Genomic DNA, 24,467 nt, shown 5'->3' on the forward strand with positions numbered 1-24,467 from the left:
TGTGGGTTTCCTAGCTTCAAAGGTGCTCTGCACATGTGCCAGAAAAATGAAATTAAATCCTCAGTGGAGAGATGGGGATTATAAGAGAATTGAAGACAGAAGAGATGTTTTGGGACAGCTTCTCTGGTGACTGGCATAGGAAATCACTTAGGAAGGAGCCATAGGATGGCCTTGTTATAGTGAGGACCCAGTTAAGTTTATCTAGTATAAATTTTTTAGGGGGAAGGCAATCAGGGTTAGGTGACTTGCTTAGGGTCACACAGTATCTGAAGCCAAATTTGAACTGAGGTCCTCCTCTATCCACTGTGTCACCTAGCTGCCCCTTCTTTTTTTTCTTTTCTTTCTTTTTAAATATTTATTTATTTTTAGTTTACAACATTCAGTTCCACAAACTTTTGAGTTCCAGATTTTCTCCCTCCCCCTTCCCTCCAACCTTCCCAAGACTGCATGCAGTTTGATAGAGGCTCTACATATACGTTGACATTAAACACATTTTCACATTAGTCATGTTGCAAAGAAGAATTTTAACCAATGGAATGAACCATGAGAAAGAAGAAACAAAACAAAACAAAACAAAAAGAGAGAGAGAGCAAACAGTATGCTTTGATCTGCATTCAGATTCTGTAATTCTTTCTCTGGATGTGGACAGCATTTTCCATCATGAGTCTTTTGGAGTTGTCTTACAACCTTGCATTGCTGGGAAGAGCCAAGTCTATCAAAGTTAGTCCTTGCACACTGTGGCTGTTACTGTGTATATTGTTTTCCTGGTTCTGCTTTCCTCACTCAGCATCAGTTCATATAAGTCTTTCCAGGTTTTTCTGAAATTCACCTTCTCATCATCTTATAGTACAATAGTATTCCATTACATTCATACACCATGACTTATTCAGACATTTCCCAATTGATGGGTATCTCTTTAATTTCCAGTTCTTGGCAACCACAGAAAGAACTGCTATAAATATTTTTGTACATGTGGGCCCTTTTACCATTTGTCTGATCTCTTTGAGATACAGCTCTAGAAGTGGTATTGCTGGGTCAGAGGGTATGCACATTTTTGTAGCCCTTTGAGCATAGTTCCAAATTATTCTCCAAAATGGTTGGATCAGTTCACAACTCCACCAACAATGCATTAGTGTTCCAATTTTCCCACATCTTCTCCAGCATTTTTTTTTTAGAAGTATAAATTTATAGTGAACACAGTCAGCATGGTTCCCTAATGAGGAAGATGATTAGGAACAAAGGAGGTAGGTAGATGATGGAAGTAATCCAAGAATGGGGTTTGGTAAGTCTTGCTTGGCAATAGTAGATGAGAATGAGGGATTTGAGAGTAAAGGACAGTGTGGAGTTGGCTCATGTAGGGGTTGAGTTTGATAAGAGAGGAGATTGTAGCTAAAGTAGAGATAGTGCTGGGATGAGGTATGGAGAGGTCATAGTGAGGACAGAGAGTCAGATTAAGAGCAGTAATGCTAAGAGGCGGATGAAAAGATGAAAGATTATGATCAGACTGTAATTACCAGGTGTCTTTGTGAGGCATGATTTGGCTATGAAATCAAAAGTAAAATGTATTTGTTCTTCTGAATTCCTTTCTCTCAGGGGGTAATTTGAACAGTAGATTCCTCTGATTGGTCAAGTCCTCCAAGAACCTCCACTGTAAGGAAAATTCCCAGTCATATTTATTTCTTTACTCCTCTCTAGCTTTCAATACTATAATTCAGCAGCCTTCTAATTCATTGTTGGTGGAATTGTGAAATAATCCAACCATTTTGGAGAGCAATCTAGAATTATGCCCAAAGAGTTATTAAATTGCCTAAACCCTTTGACCCAGCAATACCATTATTTGGTCTATTTCTGAAGATAATTAGGGAAAAAGAGAAAGAACCTATGTGTTATAAAATGTTCATAGTAGCTTTTTTTGTTGTGTCAAAGAACGGAAATTGCAGGGATGCCCATCAACTGGGGAATGGCTGAACAAGTTGTGGCATCTGATTGTGATATGCTATAAGAAAAGATGAGCTTGATAATATTAGAAAAACATAGAAGGACTTGCATGAAATAATGAAGAGTAAAATGATCAGAGCCAAGAGAACATTGGATACAATAACAGCAGAACTGTTTTAAGAATGACTTTGAGTGAATAAGTTATTTTGAATATTATAAATACCCAAATTAACTATAAAGGACATATGAAGAAAGATACTATTTGCATCCAGAGAAAGGATTGATAAATAGAAGCATATATAAAATAATTTTATATGTCTATATCTATATCTATATCTGTATATATATCTATCTATATGTATCCAAAGGAGGGGGAGAGGGAAGGAAATAAAGAAATTTACATGATAAGTTTGTTGTATATTTGAAAGGAATATTAAGTTGCCCATGGTAGATTTGCAGTTTCATGTGCAATCATCTTTTTTATTGTACTATGTTATTGAAATGCTTGTTTTATTCCATAAATTAAAAATAAAACAATTAAAAAGCTTCAAACTGAATGATTTACTCCTCTCCTGAGGCTCCTTCCTCTGATTGGTCAATTCCTCTCTGAGATCAGCTGGATTTCTCTCTAAACTCTCTCCGGATTTCTTTCTCCACCATTCCCCTATATGGATACCTGCTTCCTTCTCACCTATTTTCATATGTTATCTTCCCCCATAGTAATGTCCAGAACTTATCTAAGTTCTTGGTTAGTGGTAAACAGTAAGCAGTTAATAAGTACTGTTGCTTTAATTTGACTTGGTCAAACTTGTGGCTAGACTTCTGAACCAGAGTAAATCACCCAGGAAGAGATACCTTTTGCTAAAGAGAGATCAGTTATAGAGTTGAAAGAGAATTAGAGCTGGGTAGAGAAGTAGGCTCAGAGAGCCCAACTGAGTGAATTGCCTGGCAGAGACATTGTGCTCAGGGAGAACAGTTTATACAAATCTCAGGTCTTTTATCTAAATCTTTCATAGTCATCATTTTTTACAGTGTAATAGTATTTCATTACATTTATGTCACTCCTTAGTTGAACACCCATTTTGTTGATGAACATCCAGTCCTTTGTTACCAAAAAAGTGCTGCTCTAAATCTTTTTATACATTTGAGGCATATCCCTATGTCCTTAACTTCTTTAACCTAGGGGTATATGCCCAGGAGTATAATTGTACGTAGGCATATCCCTTGAGTATGTGTAGTCTGGTGAATTTGGGGACATAGTCTTAAATTGTTTTCCAGAAGGGTGGGATGAATTCACAGGTTTACCAATGGTACATCAGTTTTCTTGTCCTCTTATGTTTAAAGTTTGTTCTTCATTTTTGAGGAGGACCAGCGACATCATGAGGTAATGTCTTGACTCACGCATGAATTGGACTGAAGTGAGACAGAATTGCACGAAGTCATCAGCCTTACTTTCTCTTCTGGAGTCATCAAAGTCTAGTGGCAAAGCAAAAGTTAAGATGACTGATGATGGCTTGGGATTCAGTGGATGACCTTGGAGTTTTTGATTTCTGACCAAGCTCTTAGTACTCCACAGCATCTGCTTTGGTCACCTTTGTGTTTGTTGGAACAAATTGTTCTTATCTGCCCATTCTGCCAAGGGCAGTCTTCACATGGTTGGAGTAGACATTCTCCTAACTCACCAACAGGTTTGAAGCCCTAACCTGATTTAGCCTGTATTCCAGGACGGTTTTATTGGGGTGTGGTTTCTGTACATGCTACAGCTTCTTGGAACCACAGGTGAACGTTGGGTGAAGGTGGATACTAAAGATGAACGAGTAGCCCTAAAAAGGGCCCAGCAAGCCCTCATGGGAGGTGCTAGACCTCTGGAACATCACATGCACCCTATGTCCTCTGATAGTCCCTCTAATAATCAGCATTTTCTTCTTTTGTCATTTTTTCTAATCCAATAGATATTTTAATTTAATTTTTTCTTATTATTGGTGATTTGCAACAGTTTTTTATGAGTGTTAGTTGATAGCTTGAAAACTGACCATTTATATCCTCTGATCATTTATCCAGTGGGGAAATGGTTTATTCTTAAATACTTGTATAAGTTCCCTACATATTTTGTATATTATGCCTTTATCAGAGAAATTTGTCATAGATATTTTTACAGATAAGGAAACAGAAGCACAGAAAGGTTATAGGTGATTTGCTCAGATCTATACAGCTAGTAAATGTCTGGCGCAGGATTTGAATTCTGGTCTTCTTGTCTCCAAGTCCAACACTATCCATTATTTTTAGTTACTTCTAATAACCTGACCTTTTATATTTAGGTCCTGGCCCTCCTTGCAGACCTTTGGTCTTGGCCTTGGCCTTGGTCTGGATTAGAGAGATGGGCCCAGACTTTGCCTTCTGCCTCAATCCCTGGGTTCTGCCTTTGTCCCCTGGCAGTCCAACATCGTTGCTGACCTCAGCTCTGTTTCTAACTCCTTGTGTACTTCCATACTAGGAAAGGGTTTCTTCCACTGGTAGATGTCTTGAATAGATATTAGAAATCTGGGCTGACTAGAGGCCTGTAAAGTCCTCAGGTATGTGCTCCCAGGCTCCTCATCCCAAATTCCTCTACCTTCTTCAGTTACCTGTTGAGACCTGGCCCATCCCAGGTGCACTTGCAGAAAGATACTGAAAAGCATACTGGGTTCACATGTTTTTGGAGGACCATGTGGCACCCTACTCAGATCCCTCAGCCCCTCTGTTTTCTTTCTTATTCACTCACTAGGAGCTGCCTTTGCTCCTGCTAGAGCTCTGACAGACCAGAGCTGATGTCCTGCTCACTAGGTCTCATTTTTCAGGACTATTCTAGCTTCAGTCCCTTCTCTCTCCCTGCTGTGGGACTCTGATCAGAGCACCTGCAAACTTCGGTATATCTTTTTGTGCAGTACTGTATTGGGTGGTATTTTCCTTTAAAATGTTTTTAAATTGAATTATTCTTTCAACTATTGTCCTTATCCATCTTTGCTGGGGGTGTTTTTCAAGAAGGATGGGCTTAGTCAGAACCTTTCATGTTGTCCTCTTTGCTAAACTGTCTATATAACCATTTTAGGAAACTATCTACTGATGTCAAACTCTTCAAAGAATTTTGAGTAAGTTGTATTGATCAAAGGAATTCATGATCAATTTGATGAATTTCCCCTCTCAACTTAATGGGCTTTTGGGCTCTACAGGGCCATAGGGTATAGGTATATCACTTGCGCCTTGCTGAAAGGACGCAGAGAACTAATGATTGGCTTTCAGAGACTGGAGGTTGCTGCCTTTAAAATAATTGGCTGGTGAAAGGACTCCTGTTGAAGAAATCACTTCTCTTTTATAGTCTATAAAATCAGCTAAAAGACCAGCTTTCTCCCCGCTGGACCCCCTTTTCATCTTCCCTTGTTCAGAAGGTAGACCAGCATACCAGTATAGTGTAACTGCATTCTGGGTAGCAAAAGAACTTGTGCTCATACAGAGTATCCCCCAATGGAATTGGAACAGGCTACCAAGATTTAATTGTCCCAACCTGGGGAGATCCTAAGGCCACCCAAACTTATAGTACCACCCTGTAGTTTAGATACTTTTTGTGGTTGTTGTTGGTGAGTCATTTCAGTTGTGTCTGACCTTCATGACTCCATTTGGGGTTTCTTGGCAAAGATACTGGAGTGGTTTGACTTCTTCAGCTCATTTTACAAATGAGGAAACTGACGCAAACAGGGTAAGTGATTTGCTGAGGGTTTGAAGTTGGATTTGAACTCAGGTTTTTCTGAGTCCAGACCTGGCACTCTGTCCACTGTACCACCTATCTACCTCTGGGATATACTTTGGGGGCTACTGAACAAGCAGTACCCTTCCCATTGGACCTTTACTATCTGAGTAACTCATTGGTTTTGTCCTCCAAGTAGGATGCTGTTCAGGAATTCTGTGGCTTGTCCCCTTCCTTCTCTAAGAAACATAATGCATCAGGAAATTTCAGAAGATCTGATATCTGAACTCTGAAACTTGATAACTGAATGTGGGGTTACCCACAAGACAACTCTCAAGGTTGAGAATCCTATCTTTGGTCACGTGGGTTACACATTTGCTTCTTCTGTGTGTTTCTGCAGAAAAATCTCTCAGTGCCTGTGTGCTACCACCTCTATAACTGGGAAAGTTCACTTTCAAGATCTCTCCTCTCAGGCCATGTGCAAGCAAGTGCAACTCTAAGGTATCTCTGCCCATGGCAACCATTTTCAGTTCTTGGGGAAAGGGGAGTTTTCCATTCTACAGGTTTCTCTTCTACCAGAATACTGTACTTGTAATTCCTACCTGAGAGTAGTGGCAAGGAAAGTGTTTTATAAACTTTAAAGCCGCTCTGTATACGTGCAAATTATTTATTCATGGAGAAAATGGAAGCATGGCTAGGTAACAGAGTGTGGTACAGTTCTGTAAAAAAAAAATGGTGTCAGCAATGCTAAACTTAGAATAAGCTAAAGCTGGCAAGGGAAGCTAAGAACAGCAGGAGGCTTTGTTTGTTTTTTATTTTGAAAACTGTATTGGGAGAAAGGGGAGGATCAAAGAGGGGAGAGAACCTTTGCTCGGGGTGAATGGAACAACGATTACTGAAAACAGTAAGTTGGAGTTACTCAACTAACTTCCTCTTCTCTATCAAGGAGAATGAATTTTTCACTAGAAATGACTGTTAACAGGGAGTTGGTACACAAGATAAATAAAGAGATAGTAAGAGAGCATACAACTTCCCCTGAATTCAAGCCACCTGGATTAGCAGCTTTGATTGCTGAGCCACCATTAGTAATATTTGAAAGATAATAGAAAAGAGTACTAGAGAAAAGACCAATGTTATCTTGTTTTCAAAAAAAAAAAAAAAAAGGCAAGAGAACAAAAACTGTAATCTAGAGGCCAGGGAGTTTGATTTTGATTCCTGAGAAAATTCTAGAACATATCATTAAAGTGATGGTTGGTGAACATCTTGAAAGGGAGGTGATGAGGGCAAAAAACCAACCTGTTTGAAAAACTAACCTCATTTCCTTTTTTGACAGTGTTACTAGACTAATAGATGAGGGGAGTGCTGTAGATATAGCTTGCGTCCATTTTAGTGAAGTTTTCAATAAAGTATTGTCATACTATTCTTGTAGAAAAGATGGAGAGAAATGAAGTAGATTGATAGCCCCTAACCTTTCTCAGTGTCATGAATCTCTTTGGCAGTCTGGTGAAGCCTATGAACCCTTTCTCCAAGTGTTTTTAAATGCATAAGAGAAAATACATAGGATTACAAAGGAAACATAAGGTTAGCGAAAATAATACATATAATAAAAATAATCCTCATACAAGTTCAGGGGAATTTTTTAATGCATCCCTTGGGTGGTACATTAACTCTAGGCTCTGAACTAGCTCCATGGTGTTGAACTCAAATAGACAGAGGGACCACTAAACTACACATATCTTTGCAGGCTACTTATTCACTTGTTTATATGTTTCTTCTTGTTATTAAGATATCAGCACATTAAAATCAAAAAGGAACTATATTTTAATTTGGTTCAAGCTATACTCAGAAGTGATATGAGCCATATGTGGCCTGTGGGCTATGTATCTGACACCCCTGAACTGGATGATGTTACAATTAAATTGATTCAGAACTAATTAGATGTCATTGTGTTAGGAGGCTTCCAATGGAGTGCCTCAGGGATCTATGATTGGCCCTAACATTTTTATGGATGTTTTGTATGTCTTGGGGATGACATGGATTGCTCCCCTTCCCTTTCCCCTTAATACATTCTTTTAATCCCCCTCTTTCTGTGTCTCTCTGTTCCTCTCTGTCTCTGTCTCTCTGCTTTTTTCTTTGCCTTTCTCTATCCGTCCACAAGCACTTTTATGTGAAGAGCTGTTTCTTTTCAAGATGATTTTTATCAGTATTTTATGCACACATATTCTTTTTCTGCCTCTTTATGGCAATCAAAATGTCTACATCACAAGGAATCAGTAAATTATATTTGAATAAAGGCATAGGTGGCATGTTCATCAAACTTCAGATGATACAAAGCTGAGAAGGATGCTAACACCGTGCATGCTAGAATCAGAAGCTAAAAGAATCTTGACAGCTATAGCATTAGGTTGAATCTAATGAAATGAAATTTAGTCAAGATAGACATAAAATTTTACATTTGAGTACAAAAATATCAACTTGACAAGTCCAAGATATAGGAGGCAATAATCTACCTCTGTTCTTGTCAGAACATGTCAGGAGTATTATGTTTGGGTCTGTCTCCTGTAGTTTCAGAAGCTAGAGGGTCCAGAGTAGGGTACCAGAACGCTAAGTTTATGTCATATGAGGATTGATTGAAAGAATTGGACATTTTTAACTCAGGAAATAGAAAACTAAGGGTAGAAGTAAGGACATATAATAAGTGTCTACAAGAGGGATTAGACTTTATCATGAGGTAACTTTAAGCCTGATGTCAGGGGGAAAGTTTTTCTGAATTAGAGCTGTCTCAAAATGGAATGGGGGGGGAAGGGCAGTTCATTCTCCCTCTCTGGAGGTCTCCAAGCAGAGGTTGAATTACCACTTATTGGTTATGTGTTAGTGAAGATTTTAATGTGGCGGCAAGGGAGAGAACAGCTTGAGTCAGTTGGAGGCTCCCTATAAGGGATGTGCTTAAATGGGACAGGGTGCAAGTTCCAGGTCCTGGAGGAGTCAGGATTTGCCCCATGAAATGATCCTAGAACTCTTACTTTGTAATGTAGGAATAGTCCTTTGGGATCATCAATTACTTGGGTTTTGTGCTTCCCATCAGAGAGCTTGTACCTCTGAGAAGCCCTTATTCACTTCCTTATCTCCGTGATCTGGGATTGTGGGCCTGGGTCTGCATAAAAAGGGACAACCCCAAGATCCAGAGGGTTATCTTCTGTTAGTGATTCTGGTCTTTGGGGCTGGCTATCTGAAAAGAGATGAGAGAGATCCATCTGCCTACCCCACATGTGTCCCTTTACTCCCATCTTGTGAAGTCATTGACTTTCTAACAATAAAAATAACTAGCATTTGTGTAGTCCTTCTAGGAGAGGCAGGGTTGCATGGTAAATAGCAGCATGGCCCCAGTTCTGGGTTCAAGTCCTGTCTCAGACACACACTGGCTCTGTGACCCTGGGCAAGTCAGTGACCCTGGCATCTAGGATTGTAAATTGCTGATCCCTATTGTTTGAAGGATTTTTGTGCTGTATGATTACAAAAACGTTTTATATACATTAAGTAATGTGGTATAGTGTAGAAAGCACTGTCTGTAGAGTTCCGATCCAGCCTCTCTAATCTTTACTGCCTGTGTGAGTTTGAGCAAGTCACTTAACTTCCCTGTGTCTCATATTTTCCTCATGTATAAATGAGGGTGTTGAACTGGCTAACTTCTAAGGTCCCTTCATGCTCTGAAGTTGTGATCTTTATAGCATCCCTATGTTAGGTAGTGCTGGTATTATAAACCCCAATTTATTGATGAGGAAACTAAAATTTAGAGTGATTACTTGCCTTACTTGTCTTGGTCAAATGGCTTTGAAATGGTGATAATCAGTGTCTTCTCACTGTAAATTGGGTGCCTTTCCTGCTTCACTGATACGTAGCTTACCTCCTTATTTATCTGTTTTGTGAGTTTTCTGAAAACAAGCTATAGATTTCTAATCATTCTTCAAAGTCAAACAGTGAATCCAGTTTAATTATTTTACTCCTCAGGGACTCTTTAGGGGAGGCAGTAAAGCTTAAAATCCAGGAAACATCCCAGCCAGATTTATATTTAGGAAGATAATATCAGGGACTCATTGAAAGTATAATGCAAAATCAGAACCCAGCAAACCCTTGAGTTCAACTTACAAAAAAGTTTGAAATCTTGTTGGGTTGTTATGTGTATATAGCTGTCCACTGATATAAATTTGTTGAGTGGAAGGCAGAAAAGGGAACCAGGGATTATTGATTTCATGGGGATGTGTTCTCTCTCCTCCCTCCTCCCCACCCCAATACACACAGAGGACCTTTCTCCCCTGCAACTCCTGAGTCCTCTGGCAGCAAGCTGCATAGTTTCTGAGTCAGTTCTGTTTTCAGGGAAGTCAGATGACCCTGTTCCCCCTTGCTCGTAACTCTCAGCCTGTCCCTGCCCTAAGATTGAGACTATGGGTTTCCTGCATGCTCTCTTGCTTCTGCCCCTGTATGCAGGTAAGGAGGGTGGGGAGAGGGAAGTAAAGATCATAAAAATCTTACAGGGAAAGGGGGAGAGGAAGTCTAGTGCTATTCAGGCTGGAGTACTTACCCAGGAGTCCTCTTTTTCCTCTTTTGTCTTTCTTTTTTTTTAATGTCCCTGTCTCAATGTCTCTCCCTACAGGTTTGTCTATCACGGCTCCCTCCTGTTCCAGGAATGTGAAGATTCTGGGGGGCAATTTCACTCTCAGTGATGGTTGGGCCCCAGGAAGCCGTCTCATATATACCTGCCCAGTAGGGCGCTACCCGGACCCTGTGAGTCGGTTGTGCAACAGCAATGGGCAGTGGAAGTCCTCAGGAACTTCCGAGTTCACCAAGGCAGTATGCAAATGTGAGGGGACAGGTGTTTTGGCCAACAATAGTGGGTGCAGACCTCTTCCTATGAATCAGTCATCTCCTAGTTCTGACTATCCCCTGATTCTCTAAGTGCCCACTCCTGCCCCTTGGCCCTTCCTTGGCCCTTCTCTTGATAGCTATGGCTTACTTATCAGGACCTAGGCACCCTGTTTCCCTGAAGGTTTCCAACTCTCCTCCCAAGCATGCTTTGCTCTCCTGTAACTTAGTTCAAGGAAATATTGATTAAATTCCATCTCTGTACCCAGCACTATGCTAGTGTATCAATAATCCCTCCTTTACCCCAGCATATAGCATTTTTTCTCTCCTCAGATGTGCGCTGTCCAGCTCCTGTTGTCTTTGAGAATGGGGTCTACAGTCCCCGGATGAAGTCTCACCCTGTGGGTGGCAATGTGAGCTTTGAGTGTGAGGATGGATACATCTTGCGTGGTTCTCCTGTGAGGCACTGTAGACCCAACGGGATGTGGGATGGAGAGACAGCTTTATGTGACAATGGAGGTGACTGTCTGGGGCCACCTGTGATTTGGGAGGGGTAGGGAGAAAAGCCCATGTGGTTGGATGACTCCATAGGGGAACTTAGAAGGGATGGTGGTGGTGATCTGTGTTTCAATAATGAGTACTAGCATTGCAATTTTGAATTCTTTGAGGCAGTTCTACTGAGGGTATGTAAATTCTTAGCTCTGCTTCTCTTTGGCCCTGTTAGTGCTAGATACAACACAAGGGAAGGGCTAATTTTCTTCTGGACATCAAAGGATCAGATATGGAGTTTTAGGTATAACAGTAACAACTCACATTTATATGGTGTTTTAAGGTTTACAACAGAAAGTATGTCCAGGGAAAATATCTGGGGTTCTAGGCTGCCCAAGATACTATGGCTCTCCTCAAGTAAAGTAGAAGGTATTGGCTTATTGCATAGTGACATTGACCTTAAATGTAGGTGAAGCAGGCAGTAACCCATACAACATGACTTGAGAACCAGTCTTCCTGTCCAAAAATATCAAGCTCCCTACAAGTCTTTCCACCATTATAGCTTAATTGTTTTGGATCTTGAAGATGTTTATTTGGGAGACCTCTAATTAAATGCAAAAAGGGGGTGGACATTAAAAGCTTCATCTACAACTATCTTAGGTATCAACTAACATCTTAGTGGATGCCCATGTGAGAGTAAGGGCCTGAAGAAATGAGTGGACACAGAATAGTAACTGATCCAAAAGAGTGTGCATCTAGGAGAGATGGAGTTATTGGGAGGGCATTTGATAGAAACTTCCTCCCCGTCTTGGTTTTACCGAGGTTTACCAGGCTTTGGTTTTTATATAATTTCACATATATTTCTAAGTGTATGGCTATAAAAATGTTTTCTATATAATGGAAAGTATGTAGTCTAATGGAAAGAGCACTGACTCTAGAGTTCAGATCCAGCCTCTCTGATTATTACTGACTCTGTGGCTGGACAACCACTTAACTTCGTTGTATCTCATCCTTTCCTTTTGTGTAAATGAGGGACTGGCTGACTTCTGAGGTTCTTTCATGACCTAAAACTGTGATCCTGTGATCCTTATAATAGCCCTGTGGAGTTATGTATTTCCAAATGTGGTTCTAGGTGTCTCAAGAGACAGCTATGTAGCATATGAATACTCATAGAATTATAAGGGACATTAAGGAGGAGAAGAAAATAAGAATGAGAGACAGATATGGAATTCAGGATTGTCTCCATTTTTCTTTCTCCTCATTTTGCCTACAGCTGGACACTGCCGAGACCCTGGAATCCCAATCGGGTCTGTGAGGACAGGGTACCGGTTCAATGTTGGTGATCGAGTGAAGTATCGTTGTTCAGAGAAGCTGATCTTGATAGGATCTGAGGAACGAGAATGCCAGGCGAATGGTGTCTGGAGTGGGACTGAACCCATTTGCAGATGTGAGTAGCCCATCTGTACCATCTCTCCTTCTTTACTTCTCAGACCAATAAGAAACCCTTAGCTATGCATAACAATTTATAGTTTACAAAGCATTTTCACAACTCATTTATGTCCATTTTGAAGGTATAGAGACTAAGGCTCAGAGGGGGATGGTACTTATCAGAGTGTCAAAACCAAAACTTAAACTCAGGTCTTCTAATTTCAAGTTCTGTTCACTGCATCCCACTGGCTCTTGTGGTCTCCTCAAAACCAGAAATTCCCTCTCCCACCAACAAATCCTTTCCATAATCATGAGTTGAGCACAAGCATTCATCTTCTTAGGAACAGCTAAGTGGCATAGTGGGTACAGTGCCAGGTCTGGAGTCAGGAAGACTCATTTTCCTGAGTTCAAATTTGGCCTGAGATACTTATCAATTGTGTGACCCTGGGCAAGTCACTTAATCCTGTTTGCCTCAGTTCCTCATTTGTAAAATGAGCCAGAGAAGGAAATGGCAAACCACTACAGTATTTTTGCCAAGAAAGCTCCAAATGGGATCACAAACAGTTGGACACAAGTGAAAAACAAAACACCTCTTTCCCTGCAGCTTCCTACTCCTATGATTTTCCTGAAGATGTGGCCCCAGTCCTGGACACCTCCTTTTCTCAACTTCTTGGTGCCACCAACCCTCTGATGCAAAAATCAGGTAAAAGCTGGAGTAGGGGATAGGGTAGGGTTGAAGGGGATGGAGAGAAGGTGAGCCTGAGGGAAAACGGGTGGTGCTGATCTAGAATCCCGTGGCAGAAGGCATATCTTGAGTGCATGAGCAGAAGGTGAAAAGGCAGTCTTGGAGAAGAGAGCTGAGTTCTTAGAAATGGCCAGGAAGGAGTGGTACAGCTGGAAGGCCTATAGGACATAAAACTATGAGGTGATATTTAAATTTATTACAGAAGAGCTTCCCAGCCCTCTTAGGTCTGGCAGGTTGGAGTTAGGGCTCTGACCCCTTCTACATTACACATGTCCCCTCTGTTCCATTTTTCTCCCAGACTATTTGGGCCGGCGCATCCAGATCCAGAGGTCAGGCCACCTGAATCTCTACTTGCTCCTTGATTCTTCCCAGAGTATCAGTAAAGAAGACTTTGACATTTTCAAAGAGAGCGCTCGACTTATAGTGGACAGGGTCAGGAACTGGGGTCATGATGGACCTCACTTTGTCTGTCTCTCCTCTTTTGAAATAAAACTTAAAACCCACTTCCTCTAGAAAGCCTCCCAGATGGAGCTCAAGTCAAGGTGATATGACCCCAACGTAAACAACTTTACTTTGAATTCTCGTTGGCACATTGTTTCGTATGTGTTGTAAAGTTATCTTGTCCCTGTGTGTGTGTGTTGTGTGTGCATGTGCATGTGCTTGCTTTCAGCTAGACCATTCAGAGTATCTAATTCAATGCTTTTCACATGGCATGCTCAGCAGATATTTGTTAATGCACTCACTAATATTGCTGAAATGACCATGTTGGACTAAGGTCCTTCCAGTCCTGACATTGTATGGTTCTAATGTGTCTCTGTCCATCTTTCTGTTTTGGGTTTCATTTCTTTGTGCCTCTTTCCCCCTCCTTTCCTTCCTCCCTCACCTCTCCCTCACTTTCCCCTTCCCTCCTTTACTCTCTTCCCTCCCTCCTCCTTTCTCTCTATCTCTCCCTTTCCTCCTTCTCTCTTTCCTCTTCTCTCTCCCTCTCTCCTGCCTTCCCCACCCCCACCCTTTTTCTCTCTATTTTATAGGTTCTCATTATGATTTTTTCCCTACTGGCTCATCCTCCCACAGATTTTCAGCTTTGAAGTCAATGTCAGTGTCGGCATTGTCACTTTTGCTAAGACTCCCAAAGTTATCTTGTCGGTCACTCACAGAGATTCCAGGGAAGACATGGAAGTAGTCAGAAAGCTGGAGGAGATCAAGTATGGAGGTGCGGGATGGGGAGCTTGGGAGGAAGGGAAGAGGAAAGGGGGAGGTGCTGCCTTCAGCTGGGGAGGATTGAAAGCACAGTTGGGGATGGTTCTGGTTCTGTATTCCCCTCTCTGCTGGAAAGGTTTTGGACTAGACACAGGTAAAGCATTGTTTCTCATGGCATGTCTTGAGATTCCAGGTATTCTAGTTCCTCAGTGACCACTGCGGATAATATGGTCTTGGCTTCCAAATCCAGAATCTATTTGTTAGGGAAGTTTCCTCCCAGGGATAGTAGAGACCAGATGCCATCAGAGGTCCCCGACTACTTTGACATTTTGTGATTCTATGTATTCCTACTTTTGCTTCCTTCATGTTTGACCTAAACAGAATGAAGGGAAGGAAGGAGGAAGGAAGGAAAGAAAGAAGGAAGAGAAAAAGACAGGTCTACTATTAGAAGTGTGAGGAAGGGTAGATCACTTCTACCTGAGAAGGGCAAAGGAGGAACAGAGAAAACTTCAGGAGCCCCTGAGTTAGACGTGGAAAGAAGGGAAGATTTCAGTAGCTGGAGATGAGGGAAGTTCCTTTCAGACATAAGGCATTGTGTCAGCACTGGGTGTCTTTGGGAAGGTGGTCCAGGTTGGCTGTGGAACTTTATTTTCTCTGGACATGGTAGGTAGGGATTGTCTGAGGAGGCAGTATGCCATAAGCCTAGGTTCCTACCAGTTGAAGCTAGATTATGCAGAGCATTGAATCCCAGGATCAAGAGTTAAAAACAGCTCACAATTATATAGTACTTTACAGATATAAAGCATTTTATATATATTTTTTCACTTGGTTCTTCCCCTGTTGGGTAGATCACAAAGTTATTAATACCATTTACAATGAGCAAACTTTTAAATATCTTGCTAAAGGTCAGGCAGCTAATAAAAGTTCCAGGTGGTACTTAAATTCAAATCTTCCAACTCCAAGTTCACTAGGCAGTGCTACCTAAGAGACTACAGGACACCATATTGGGATCTCTGGTTTTTTATCATGACTCTGGGCAGTGGCAGTTATGTAATAAGTGGTTAGTTCAGTGTTCAACTATGAAGAGGCCCTTGAATTGTGAGTGGGAGATGGAACTGGAGCTCTGCCAGGACCATAGGGTTCTAAAAGTCGCAGAGCAGGTCCCTAGAAGGTTATTTTTGCTGCTTAATGACTTCCTCCCCAGGTATGGGAGGTAGGAGTTGTCTGAGGGATTTTCTCCTCTTTGCTGATTCCAGACCCAGACATTGGAACTGGAACCAACATCTACAGAGCCTTGAAGCAAATATATGATATGATGAATAATGAGATGGCCATTTATGGCAAAAGGCAAAAGGAGTGGGAAGAAATCCGACATGTCATCATTCTTTTAACAGATGGTGAGTAGTACTTAGATCTCAGTGGACCTTAGAACTCAGAACACCAGGAGGGATCAGAAGCAGGGAGAGGTAAAGATATGTTTAAAGGAGAAGAAATCAAGGATCCCAGTGAGTGAAGAAGAACCTTCTAGAGATATGAGATTTGAGGATGTCTCCAGGGCTCACAAACCTACCTAGGAATGAATTCTCCCTCTATTTTGCCCACTCTCAGGTGCGCTCCATTAGACTAACTTAAACTAACTTTTCTCACTTCTATTACAATAATCAATCTACCAACAAGTATTTATTAGGCACCAACTGTGTGTTAGGCTCTCTGGCATTTGACAGCTGTGTGGGGCATGGAGTGGAGAGGGTGGAGCCCTGAGGGAAGGAGACCAATGAGGAGACTTGCAACAAGCCAGGTAAGAGGTGATGATAGCCTGAGGTAGGGTGGAGCTGTGTGAGTGGAGAGTTATTAGTAATAGCTTGAAGCTCTGTAATACTTAGACACAGCTAGGCCTGGCCAATGCTGTTCCTCACCACCACTTTGTGAGGTGAGTGGTGGTAAGTATTGTGCCCATTTTATGGATGAAGGAATCAAGGACTGACTTGTCCAAAGTCATAAAACTGGCATTTTTAAGAGTAGGGATATGATCTCAGGTATCTAAATCTAGGTCTCATTCTACTATGCTGTGCCACCTTTTGTCCCTGTTGTAGGAAAGTCCAACATGGGTGGATCTCCAAAAGCAGCTGTAGACCTGATTGAAGAACTGTTGAACATAAAGGCAAATAGGAATGATTTTCTGGGTGAGTGCTCCTCTTCTGCCTGTAATCATCACATCCTTCTACCACATTATATTTGCATAGAGTTCTTGTAACTTTACAAAAGACATCTGTGATTGCGTTTTATGGCCAGGAGTTGCCACAGGAAAAATAATTCTGAAGACCTTGATGAGTCAATTCAATTCTTTTTTTTTTAATTGAGAACCTATTGTGTTTAAGATATAGATTCTCCTCCATCTCTCAATAGGAGTTTCCTTCTTTCAGATTCTGTTTCCTACTTGATCACTCCAGCAGGAAGTTTTTGTTCCTTAGATATTCCTAGACTACTTTGTTTGGATCTTTTCCTTGCCTCTCCCCTATGACATACCTCCTTTTGTATGTTCTGTTATTTTTCAGTTGTGAATTGGGCCTCCTACCCTTGCAAGAGCCTTAGATGCTCAATGAATTTGGAATTTGAACTTAAGGAGCTGTGCTAGGGGTGCTAGGACTGACACAAGGATGACAGTAATAGTCTGGTATCTATGTAGGGCTTTAAAGTTTGTGTACTACCTCACTGAATCCTTACAACAGCCCTGTGAAGTAGGTACATTTTGCAGATGAGCAAACCAGGGCTGAGAGGTTAAGTTACTTGTCTGTGGTGCCATAGCTAGTGTTAGAGGGAAGATTCAAATCTAGGTCTTCCTTGCTCCAAAGTCCATCATTATCACTCAACAAACATTTATTAAGTACCTACGATATGCTAAGTACTGTGCTAAGCACTGGGGGAAACAAAGAAAGACAAAAGACATACTTTCACAGATCCAACTGTACCCACCGTGTTATTCTGTAACCACAAGGCAATGTTATTCTAGGTAAGAATTTCTTTCTAGGAGCCACTAAGGAAGGAAAAAAAAAGAGCAGTTTAGTGATAGTCTTTGGTGTTTTCACTTTATACATTCTAAGTAAATTGGCAACGCTGTGGGATTTGTGGTTTAGGAAGAACAGTCTGGGACTGAAAACTGGACATTCTGAGCTTTCTAACTGGGAGGAAACTTAGATAAGGGAATGTCCTAAGGGGCTGCATCTAATGCAACATTGTAGTTATTTTCAGTGTTACAAATGCTTCCCAGTGGCAGAATGGGAATGTAGGGTCCTCTAAAACAGGGTTAGGCTGGTAAATGTTTAACATCTGTTTGTGGGGTGGAGGGGCAGGGAGAAAGGGAGGACAGGTAGCGGGCGGGAATGTATAATGGACACTTTTAAGTTTAATTTGCATTATTAATATTTTTCCCACCATTTTTTAGACAATCAACAGAGCAAGAAATCAAGCCCTGATTTTCTATTTCCGAAGTGTAATGACAAAATATTATTTTACTCCCTCTAGAGATCAACTAGAGATATTTAAGCACATGTCACACTACATTGAGTAGGGCTAGATTTCTAGGGATTCCAGCTCTTATTTCCAGAGTATCTTGCCTTTTATTCCAGAGCTTTCTCCTTTAACTCTTTTCCAACTTTTCTTGATCTCTAAACCCAATTTGGGCAGCTAAGTATAGTAGGGTGATAGGGTGTGGGACCTGAAATCAGGAAAACTCATCTTCCTGAGTTCAAACCTGGCCTCAGACACTTACTAGTTGGGCAAGTCATTTAACCCTGTTTTTGCCTCATCTGGAAAATGAGCTGGAAAAGGAAATGGCAAACCTCTTCAGTAACTTTACCAAGAAAACCCCAACTGGGGTCATGAAGAGTTAGACACAACTGAAACGACTCAACAGCAAACCCAATTTGGTGCAGAAAGTCTTCTAGATCTCAGTTTCCTTAGTTGAATTCTGTGATACCTCAATCTCTAGTTATTTTTCTCTTTCTCCTTTTGACAGAACCATCTTTATGGAATGTCTGATTTCAGTATCTCTATTCTTTTACCTTTCTATCCTCTTACTTTCAGATGCTCTGATCTAGAAGAGTGGATCTACAAGATTGTATTTTCTGGAGTTTATTTAGAATAGAATATATAAAAGTATAGGGCAGCTAGGTGCTGCAGTGGATAGAGTGCTGGACCTGAAGTCAGGAAACTCATCTTCATGAGTTCAAATTTGGCCTCACAATCTTAACTGTGGGCTATGATTCTGATGAATTTTTTGTGTAGTAGGATCATTGGAACCAGAATTTGAAAAGCAGCCTCAGAGACCACTTAATCCAACCCCTTTATTTTTCAGAAGAAGAATCTTAGGTCCATGAAGGTGAAAGGACTTTCCAAAGGCGATAAAGATGGCGATTAGTGGAACTGGGATGCAAAACTCGATCCTCTGGCTCTAAAGCCTGTATTCTTTCCATTTCACCATTCTGTTTCTTGTAACTATTATGTGGCATGGTAAATAGATCACTGGACTAAGAGCCAGAAGATTGAGTTCAAATATGACCTCAGACCCTTGCTAGCTGTGGGACCCTGGACAGATCATTTAAGCTCTGCCTGTCTCAATTTCCTTATTTGAAAAGTGGGGGATAATAGCACCTACTTTAAAGGGTTGTTCTGCATATAAAATGATATAATATTTATTAAGCTTTTTACAAACTTTAAAATGATATTGTTGTTGTTGAGTTGTTTCAGTCATGCTTGACTCTCCTTTTAGGTTTTCTTGGCAAAGATACTAAGTGGTTTCCCATTTCCTTCTCCAGCTCATTTTACAGATGAAGAAACTGAGGCAAACAGGGTTGGGTGACTTGCCCAGAGTCATACAACTGGTGGGTATCTGAGGCTGGATTTTAAGTCATGAAAATAAATCTTCCTGACTGCAGGCTTGGCACTCTATCCACTGCATCACCTAGTTGGCCAAAATGATATATAAAAGTGAGCAATTATTACTTTTAATTGTACTTGTATTAATTATTGTATTATATACCATATTATGTATATGATATATAACATGTCACATTACATATTATTATGCTATATTTATATATTATATTATACATTATGATATAATATATATAATGATATCAATTATATCTATATGCCTATATCAATAAGCTTATATATATGTGATTGCATATATGGCATAAATATATAAGCTTGTTAATATAGGCATATAGATATAATTGATATAATTATATATTATATCATTATATTATTATATAATATAATATGTAAATTATATTATGTGTATATGCATGTATGTATATATGTGTGGGTATACACACATGTATCCCTGCACTATAATTCCTATAATAGAGTAAGAGTTAGAAAGGACTTTAAAAGTAAAAAGTAAATAAATAAAAATAAATCTGGCCTCAAACACTTACTAGTTGTGTAACTCTGAGCGAATCACTTAACCCTATTTGCTTCAGTTTCCTCATCTGTAAAATGAGGTGAAGAAGGAAATGGCAAACCACTCCAGGATCTTTGGCCAAGAAAACTGCAAAATGGGGTCATGAAGAGTTGGACACAACTGAAATGACTCAATAACAAGAATATAGAAATACAAAAATAAAACATCAGGACAAAGTCTATACACATATACATATATATGTATATGTGCATGTGTATGTATATATATATATATATATATATATAAATGGAAATTATGTGTAGGGCCTACCTTGGTGGTACTCAGATTTTCTAACCTAAAGCTTATCTAAAGTCCTCCCAACCCTAGCTGAACGTTCACACTCCCTAGTCTGGGAGCATGTACCACAGGGTAGCCAGTTCCCTCTAGCATATCAAACAAAAATGATGATTTGCATACCAGAATACCACAAGTTGATTTGATATTTTCATACATATGGTCTGTCCTGAGTTTGTTTGTCTCCTTAGCCTCTCAAGCTCACTCAGTCACTGAGGAAGCTTCCTGGTTGGTTGCTAGTGGGTTTTTGTGTTCACTCACATTCCTAGTGACTTGGATAATGAGGTATCTCTTCCCTTCCGCCCTAAAGGGGTTTGGGCTGGTGCATGAAGAGCCCTCCCAGTTAGACTTTCTCTTCACCCAGGAAACAATAACTTAGCACAATTACCATTCCTCAGTTTCACAAAAAATGGCACATCATCCATTGGGCTTATGGTTTCTAGTACCCTATCTTGGAGCTTGTTACTTCAAGCACATCAGTAGCCTGCTATGGGCAGCCTCCTTTATGCCTTACTTGGCATCTGCATGCTCAAGAATTTTGGGTTGTCTTTTCTGCTTCCCACCAGACATCTATGCCATTGGTGTGGGGAAATTGGATGTAGACTGGAAAGAGCTGAATGAGCTGGGGTCAAAGAAGGATGGGGAGAGACATGCCTTCATTCTTTCAGATGCCAAAGCCCTCCTCCAGGTCTTTGAGAATATGTTGGGTGAGTGAACTTTCCCCTCCCAGGTGGTAAATAGGTGATATATGGGCTAAATATGTCCCAGTCCCCACTCTGGACCTCTCAAACTGTCTTCCTCCACCCCTTTCAGGTGTTTGAGATTGCTTACAAAAAGTTGTGGGTTTTTTAAAACCTAATTAGATAGCTCTGATGCCCTAGTAGCCAGTACTACTGATACCACTAGGTGACTGACTCCCCCCCACTCCCCACCCTGGTTTCTTATACCCAGATGTCACTCATACCAGCAAGACCAGACCAGTTAGTGATTGTAACTATAACAAAAAGCATGGAGCATGCACACATAGAGATTTCTGCTCAGGTGCCTTACTACTGGAAAAAAAATGTTCAAAAGGACAATGTCCTTTTCAATTATTTCCTTTCCCACCCTACTCTTCACACTTTCATCTTGTTCACAGATGTTTCCAAGTTTGTGGACACTATCTGTGGTGTGGGAAATATGTCAACCAATGCTTCATCCCAAGAGAGGACTCCCTGGCATGTCATCATTAAGGTAATGGCCGGATTCTGTATCCAGATTCTGTATCCTTGAGGATATAGAATTGAGTGTGCATGTAGGGGTAGAGTGAAGGGCTAGACAGCAGGATCCCTAAGTCTGACATGGTTCTCTCCGGCAGCCCAGCAGCAAAGAGACATGCCGAGGTGCACTTATCTCTGATCAATGGGTCCTGACTGCAGCTCACTGCTTCCATACACATGATAACACCAAGCTGTGGAGAGTCATTGTGGGTAAGGAAAGGAGGGGAAGGAGCCCCCCACTAGAGAGGACCCAGGCTCTTGGTTCAATACTCCCTTTTTCTCCCAGAACTCCTATTTCCCCTCAGGGATATAGGAGCTGGGATCCTCAACCTCCACCCCATATTCCTAGGAGATCCTAAGTCAAAGAGAGGTAGCGAGATGCAGATTGATCAGCACTTCGTTCCAGAAGAGTACAATGTTTATGCAAAGAAGAACCAAGGAATCTTTGAGTTCTATGGCAGTGACATCGCCTTGCTGAAGCTGACTGAGAAAGTCAAGATGTCCAGCCATGCCAGGTACTAGAGCCAAGGGATGTCTCAAGCAGTGGAACGAAGGGTCAAAGCCCTTGGGCAGTTCTCTCCTGATGCCTTTCTCCTTCCCCAGACCCATCTGTCTTCCCTGTACTGTGGGGGCCAACCTGGCCCTGCGGCGTTCACCAGCCAGTACTTGTTTGGACCATGGTAATGTGGGAGGCAGGGAGAGAGATGCCCAAGTCATAGAGGACTATGGCTGAACAGATAGAAAAGGGACTGGGGAAAAAATTATGGCAGGGCGGGGGGGGATCTGTGATGTGGTATGAGGGGTGGTGTGGAGATAGTGCCTTTCTTCCTGGCTCACAGAGAATGAACTTTTGAAGAAAAATGAAATCCCTGCCCATTTTGTCTCATTGGATGATAAGATAATGGACATTGTTCTCAAGGAAGAAAATGAGGTGAGGACCCAGAAAGAGGTCTGTCAAGTTGGGACATGATGGGTGAAGGGAAGGGGGCAGGAGGAGGCAAGGTTGTCCTTCAGGTTGATCTCCCTACCAAGATTGACCTAGGAATATGCCCTCAAAACTTGACCCTATCTCCTTTCTGCCATCTTCTAGCCTTACCCTTTTCCTCAAGGGTCATTAGAGAGACAGTGGGAAGATCACTCACTGAACCTGGAGATATAACTCCATTATATAAGACATGGATTGGAATCCTAGTTCTAATACTAGACAACCTTGGAAAAGTTTCTTAAAACTTTCTGGCCTTCTCGGTTTCCTCATTTGTTAAAAAGTGGGGGAAGTGGTGTCAGACTCTAGCATCCCTTCCAGCTTAAAATTTTTTTCTATTTCTTAAAATTTTGATCCTATGAGCCTTTGCAGTCTGACTCCCTAACATTCCTTCACTTTCTCCCTCCGACCCTCCATCCTAGCGGGCATTCTGCCTCCAAGCTGTCTTCCAAGCCAAAGATCTCTTCCCTAATCTCACTGATGTGAAAGAAGTGGTGACTGACCAATTTCTGTGTAGTGGTGCTGGAAATGAGGCATCCCCTTGCAAGGGTGAGTGTGGAGAACCATATGATACCTGGGAAATGAGCAAGTCAGAGTTGGTAGAGACAGAAGACTGGTCCTTTTGGTCAGGGTTAATTATGCCAATGCCTAGCCCATGTCTTTCCCAAGATCATGGAATGGTGGTGACTAGGGTGAGAGGGGAAAGCTGCATGAGAACTGGGTTGATGATACCCCCTTTCTTCCTTCCCTTTCTTGGCAGGAGAATCTGGAGGGGCAGTTTTCCTTCAGAAGAAATACAGGTATTTTCAGGTGAGGATGATGTGGATACAAAGGTGCCCTAAGGGTTAATATTAAGGGTTGCTTTTACCTGAACTTGAATGCATCCTCAAGTTTCTTCTCCTTATCTTGAAATACCATAAAACTTCCCCCTTATCCTGGACTATAACATTCCTTGTCTCCCCCGATCCTGGGTCATAAAGTTTCCCCTGTCTCCTTTATCTTGTGTCATCCATCTTCCTCATCCTGTCCCTAGATCTCTAACCCTCATTAGAAACCCTAAAAATTATGTCATCATCCTACAGGCTGTGTTGCTTTTTGTCTATATAATTTTGGTTCTTTGCCTGTATCAGTGCCTTTGTTTAGTTCCTTGCTAAATCTCAGGTCTTTTTGCATCAATAAAGCTCCCATTGGCTAAAGAGAAGGGCTAAGTGAGTTCTTTCAAATCTGAACCAGCTCTCCCAACTCTGATCCCTCAACAAGGAGAAGAGGGAAAGAAAGGGCTAACTGGGTTTGACTCTGGGGCAGATATTATAGACTCTCTGGTAGAAAGTGGGATTGAAACATTCCGTTACATGGGAAGCTTTGAGGAATGGGTAGGCACTGGGTATCTTCTCACCAAATTTTCTCCTCTTCCTTATTTAGGTGGGGGTGGTGAGCTGGGGTCTACATAATCCATGTTCCTCAAAGACAACAAACCGTGCCCTGAAGACAGCAGACCAAAATGAGGTGAAACGCTGGCCACCCCCACCTGGCAGCAAAGCTCGAGATTTCCACATCAGCCTCTTTCGGCTGCAGCCCTGGTTGAGACAACACCTGAAAAATGTCTTACGCTTTCTGCCCCTTGGACCTGCCTGAATCCTGACCTTCCTAGTGTTCAGCTACAGACATTCAAATCTCAAGTCCCTTTGATCTCGGCCTGACCTTTATAGAAAGGACCTGCCTGGTCTCTAGCCCTAGTTGTCCTAATGTTTGGGTTCTTTACCTAGCCCTTCTCTTTCTACCTTATCACACTTCCATTCCCTCTCCCCTCTTCCTCAACTTTACTTCTTGTTTCTATTTCCTACCCTTCTGGGCATGCCTGGATTTTCCCAGTTATGAAGTTAATAAATTTTTGGTATTTCACCATACTTCTATTCACTGTTCATTTGTCTGTGGGACAAGATTAGGTTCCTGCTAGAGAAAGTGTGTGGGGGGGAACCCTGCTGAAAAAATTCCAGGAATTAGGAGAGGGTAAGAGGTCAGAGACCTTGATAGACAAATAGTCTATGGACTCTGCCCCCAGACCAGGGAGGGAGAGCTCAGGGCTA

General features: G+C 41.4%; 1 protein-coding gene across 1 annotated transcript; it reads left to right on the top strand.

Moving 5' to 3' along the window:
- Window positions 1-10,008: 10,008 nt before the first annotated feature.
- On the top strand, window positions 10,009-24,287 carry C2 (complement C2). Its single transcript, XM_072637486.1, has 18 exons — window positions 10,009-10,144; window positions 10,311-10,517; window positions 10,853-11,038; window positions 12,282-12,455; window positions 13,041-13,139; window positions 13,480-13,613; window positions 14,256-14,394; window positions 15,638-15,778; window positions 16,475-16,564; window positions 20,706-20,846; window positions 21,278-21,372; window positions 21,497-21,608; window positions 21,748-21,913; window positions 22,002-22,078; window positions 22,238-22,329; window positions 22,803-22,929; window positions 23,141-23,190; window positions 23,803-24,287. Exons 1-18 carry the CDS (start codon window positions 10,102-10,104, stop codon window positions 24,013-24,015), a joined length of 2,286 nt encoding a protein of 761 aa, XP_072493587.1. The 5' UTR covers window positions 10,009-10,101; the 3' UTR covers window positions 24,016-24,287.
- The last annotated feature ends 180 nt before the right edge of the window (window positions 24,288-24,467 follow it).

Source organism: Notamacropus eugenii, chromosome 2, assembly GCF_028372415.1.
Source record: "Notamacropus eugenii isolate mMacEug1 chromosome 2, mMacEug1.pri_v2, whole genome shotgun sequence".
Taxonomy (NCBI): domain Eukaryota; kingdom Metazoa; phylum Chordata; class Mammalia; order Diprotodontia; family Macropodidae; genus Notamacropus; species Notamacropus eugenii.

Bases quoted from the DNA above. Each gene is read 5' to 3' on its own strand.
- C2 (XM_072637486.1), top strand. From the start codon at position 10,102: ATGGGTTTCCTGCATGCTCTCTTGCTTCTGCCCCTGTATGCAG. The intron at 13,614-14,255 runs GTCAGGAACTGG...ATCCTCCCACAG, and splicing joins CTCGACTTATAGTGGACAGG to ATTTTCAGCTTTGAAGTCAA. The intron at 14,395-15,637 runs GTGCGGGATGGG...TGCTGATTCCAG, and splicing joins GGAGGAGATCAAGTATGGAG to ACCCAGACATTGGAACTGGA.